Source organism: Triticum urartu, chromosome 2A (genome assembly GCF_056163025.1).
Source record: "Triticum urartu cultivar PI428250 chromosome 2A, HENAU_Tu73, whole genome shotgun sequence".
Classification (NCBI taxonomy): Eukaryota; Viridiplantae; Streptophyta; class Magnoliopsida; order Poales; family Poaceae; genus Triticum; species Triticum urartu.
Window position 1 is genome coordinate 664,368,250 of NC_141874.1, and position 4,991 is coordinate 664,373,240.

Here is a 4,991-nt window from a genome sequence, read left to right on the forward strand (position 1 = left end):
TTTTAAAGGTAATACCAATGTCACTAATCTATTTATTTTTAGGAAACATGTTTTTGCAAAAAATTCACTATTATATGCCTATTCTAGCATATTATTTTCTGAAATACCGACGAGTGTGCATATCATCTATTAAATAAGGAGAGGGGAAAGAACCCATCCACAACAAGTTCTACAAGTACATGTCCAACTCCATCTCCACAACCACAAGCACTAGACTAAGTCTACCCTCTCTCGATAGCCTACCTAGTCAACCCGGCAAGGAAGATATCACTCGATTCCTTTAACAAGCTGGCTTTACTCCACGCACGGCCTTTATGATGAATTGTTGTCATCAATTTGCCTATCGATAGTGTGTAACCATGATAAATAACCCCATTCCGGTGTTTCCATATGGTCCACATTGCCAAGGTGAAGATCGCACGGGAGTCTCTTTGCCATTGGCTCCCCTTGCTTGTGTTTGTGCACAACGGGTTTATGATGGAGCCAGGTGGAGGTGCCCACTCCGGATATCCCAAGGCCGTGCAAACGTGAGTTCAAACCTCTCTCGCAAAAAGCAGTCAATCAGGAGGTGGTTTATCGTTTCCTCACGCTGGTCACACATCGTGTAGGAGGCTTGGTGCGGCAGCCCTCGTCCAGCTAACCTGTCCGAGGTCCAACATTTGTCCCGCAGGGCAAGCCAATCAAAGAAACGACATTGAAGCGGTGCTTTGGACTTCGAGGTGAATAAAAGCGCAATTTCTATGTAAATTGAGTGAAAATTTTGTGATTATTTCTTTAAAAATGTTTTTTTTTCTGGAAGAGTAATACTAGTGCCACAAATTCATTCTTCCTTACAGAACTTCACTATTTTATTTTCTATTTAGTTTATATTTTAGTTTCTTCTTCTTTACTGGAGGGGAGCCTTCGCGCAGCGATAAAGATGTTGCCTTGTGACCATGAGGTCATGGGTTCGAGTCCTCAAAATAGTCTCTTGCATTAATGCAGGCAACATCTCCATACTATAGTCCCGAATTGGTCGGACCCTTTTTCGGACCCTGTGCAATCGGGAGCTATGTGCACCGGGCTGCCCTTCTTTAAGAGTAATTCCAATGCCATCAATCTATTCCTTCTTAGAAAATTTATTTCTTGTGCAAATTATACTATTATGTGTTTTTTTTGTGGAAAATCATCTGATCTATTCATCTTCAATCATGGAAGTACAACTATGATCCAAACATTTTTGAATGTGCATCTGGAATGAGGTGCACCGATAGCACCAATTGCCGCGATGCACTAGATACGCCCTCACCATGTAACACTAGCAGCAAGCTGGCCGTGAGTGCGCTCAAAAGTAATGACTAACCCTAAAACTAGTTTAAGCCATCTGGTAATATAGCCACGCTCCAAACATAATCAATGGATGATACTCCCTCCATCTGGATTTATTTGGCCACTCGTATTTTGAGTAAAAGTTTGAGCATATGTAGAAATAAGAAAATATAAATTATATGATCTTCTTGAATTTGTATTGAAAGAGGTTTTTCATATTATAATTTTTATGAAGTTTGCATATTATTAGTTAAATTTATGATCAAACTTTATCCCAAAATAAAAATGGTTCTAATAGATCTGCCCGGAAGTAGTACTATATATCCAACCCGAACAATGAATCGATCGGTTAATTCCCTCACTAACCAAAACAATGGGAAATGTTTTATATCGCTTATTTCGAGCATTAAACTCTCGATCGCCTACAAATCGTCACGCCGACGGGGCCGGCCCACTAATCGCCTGCCAGCACCGCAAGTGAGCTGATTTTGGAAAAGTTCTTGAAGCTTTCGGGACATTTTTCCCCTATGTTTTTGTATCGGTTTTCCTGGTTTTACTTCTGGTTTTCTCATTTGATATTTCATTTCTTCTTCTTTCTTTACTTTTCATTTGTTTTCCTTCCTTCTAAATTCTTTTGTTTATTTTTTCTTTTCTTCCGAAAATCATGATTTTGAAATCTATTTTGGGATTTCAAAAAATGTTCAAGTTTTAAATCTTTGATCATGCTTTTTTTGAAATACGGTTGGAATTTCAAATTTGTGTGTATAAATTCAAACGAAGTTCACGTTCTTTTAACTGTTCAGAATTTTAAAATAATTCTTGAGATGTTCACAAATTTTGAAATATATTCACATTTTAAAAACTTATTCATGATTTTCAAAACAATTTTAATTCATGAACATTTTTTTCTATTCACACGAAACTTGTTTTGAATCTGCCAACATTTCTTGAATTTCATGATTTTTTTGCTTAACGCACATTTTCTGTATTTGTTTGAACATTTTTTGAAGTCATGAACATTTTTTCCACTTCACGAACATTTTTTTAATTCGTTATTTTTCAAAGATACGGATATTTTTCGAATCCGTGAACATCTTCGGAATTCATTATTTTTTTATTAAATTCGGGAACATATTTGATTTTATGAACATTGTATGAAATATTTAGACAACCCACAAAAAAGGAAATATTTAGACAAAAAACTAACCGAAATTTAAAAAAATCTCCGTGAAAAATCCGGACGAATAAACGACCAGCGGGCGTCGCTCGCTTGCTGTCGCTGCGCCGTGTCGGATGCCCCGACGTGTGACAGGAGCGACTACGGGCGGGGCGGGAGCGAGCACTCCTTGGGCCTGGTGGCGTCGGTGTACCGGTCGCTCCGGTCGAGGCAGTAGTCGTAGATGACGTAGTGGTTGTCGCGCACCCACTGCAGGTCGGCCAGCGCCTTGGGGGAGAGGTTGAAGTGCGTGGACTCGGCGGGCTCGGTGCCGCACCACAGCACGCCGGGCGACGGCTGGCACCAGGTGACGTTGTAGTTGCGGTAGTAGGAGACGAACGGCGCCAGCGACCAGTCCGTCTTGACGCGCCCGCCCTGCGTCGCCCAGTCCTCCGCGCTCCACAGGCTCCCGTACACGCGCTGCCGCTGGTACGACGGGAACGGCACGCCCTGGTCCTCGTTGTTGTCGAACGTCCGGACCGTCACGCCGTCCACCTCGATCCTGCGAAAGGTGATCACATCCATACGTTCAGATCGGTATGATCCACAGTAGGTACGTAAGAAAAGAGATCGAGAAATGTGCTAGTCTACTAGCTCGCTTACGTGATGCGCTTGGGGTTCCAGACGATGGAGTAGGTGTGGTAGTCGGAGCTGGGGTCGAACCAGAGCTTGAACTGCTGCTCCCGGCCGCCGACGCCGTTGGCGAAGATGTTGGTGTGGAGGGTGTAAGGCTCGCCGGTGGAGTTGCCCAGGAACTCCAGGTCGATCTCGTCGTGAACCTCCCACGGCCCTTCCGAGATGGTCTGTACGTACGCGTGCATCCAGAATTATATTCACCCGCGTCAGAAGTCAACTTCAGACGTACACATTGGCACTAACGCAATTCTCACGAAAGAAAACGAACTGTAGAGGTACTTACGTAGACGGTGCAGACGGTGCCGGCGGAGTTGCCTTCGATGAGCTTGATGTCGATGTCCACGCGGACGAAATGGTACATTTCCTTGGACTTGAAGGCGGAGCCCCGGTTATAGTCCAGCGAGAGCGCCAGCGCCTCGCTCTCGCCGTCCATGAAGTAGTAGGTATGGTCGGCGCTCCATATGATCTCGAGGTCCTCGTAGATGTCCGCCCTGCCCATATCGACGGCCAGGAGGAAGGCCAAGGCTACGCACAGGAGCCGCAGCTTTGGCCTACAAGGCAATGCTGGCGCCATGGCTAGCTAGCTATCCCTGCCGGCCGCTTTGTGTAGTGCCGAGGAACTATAGCTAGCCTTTATCTTGCTGCTTCCAACGCGGAGAGAGAGAGAGAGAGAGAGAGAGAGAGAGAGAGAGAGAGAGAGAGAGAGACTTCTGTATATATATATTAATTGGAGACGAGAGTGATGAGGAAATGCGTGAGAGATCGAATGCCAGCCTTGCCCAAGGCCGAAGGGAGGGCGAACCTGCTGCTGGTTTGGGAAGGCAAGCTGATGAAGCTTGCTAGGTTTGGAAGCGCTGTTCGGCCGTCCCGTCACATGCAATGCACGAGAGGTCTGTTTGCTAGATGGAGAGCTCTTTGCAAGTTGCAATGGGAGCCGGCTGGCTAGATCTCAGTGAACTGATATCTTATCAGAGGCACGCTGACCTGACCTCAATCATGCACACAGCACACACACTACATGCGCCTCGACTCAGATTCGCTACTTGTCAACCGAATTAAGTGGAATGCTCATAGTTTAGTCTCTGACACTACTACATGCTAAGCCGTGAGCGGGATACGATCGATCTGGGACTGTTTGACTTTTTTACTATGGAGCTCTCGGCGAGGGACAGATTTGGACGGCTGGCTTGAGAATATGTTCAAGCAATGCCCACCGCACGCCAAGCCAAGTTAATTTCCAATTAGGCATTGCCGCATCGGGGAACCGGGAACGCGCAATTACGACTTCCAGAAACACGCTTCGAGCCGGTAGAAACTTGCTTTCTAAATGAACCGGGCCGGAGTTCAGCAAGGAACACTAATGTACTGGTGAGGCTAGTCGGTCGTGTCACACGGTTTCTGAAGATGCCTCTCCATCAAGCGGAGTGCTAAAGACATAGCAAATTAGGCCGCAATCCTGTTTCAAAGATAAAGCACGAACCAAATAGAATAGTTACGATCCATAATAAGTGTCGCAGTAACCTAAAAAAAAATGTCGCAGTTTTAAACCAAGGTTGAGGAAGTACAAAGTCTTGTTTGGGGGACAGCCAAGATTGAGGGAATACATAGGAGCGGACGGACGAGCTCGCCTGCTCACGGAATCGGTGGGCACTCGTTCGCTTCGCGATATGGGCCACCTTCCGTATTTTCTGGTGTATTGGTTGTGTGTAAATCATATTGTTTCGATCGTATACGGCACAGCTGGGCCCACATCTAACTAACGACGTTTCGTGAAAGACGGCGTTGGGGTTCTGCACACACATGTGCCACAGGACGAACCCCTAAAACAAAT

The 4,991-nt window shown here is 45.6% G+C and overlaps 1 protein-coding gene across 1 annotated transcript; it reads right to left on the bottom strand.

Annotated features, from left to right (window-relative positions):
- Positions 1-2,401: 2,401 nt before the first annotated feature.
- On the bottom strand, positions 2,402-3,864 carry LOC125533944 (xyloglucan endotransglucosylase protein 7). Its single transcript, XM_048697267.2, has 3 exons — positions 3,444-3,864; positions 3,128-3,327; positions 2,402-3,026 (listed from the first exon to the last, which is right to left on the bottom strand). The coding sequence occupies exons 1-3, from the start codon at positions 3,732-3,734 to the stop codon at positions 2,627-2,629; spliced, it is 891 nt and encodes a 296-aa protein (XP_048553224.2). The 5' UTR covers positions 3,735-3,864; the 3' UTR covers positions 2,402-2,626.
- Between the last annotated feature and the right edge of the window lie 1,127 nt (positions 3,865-4,991).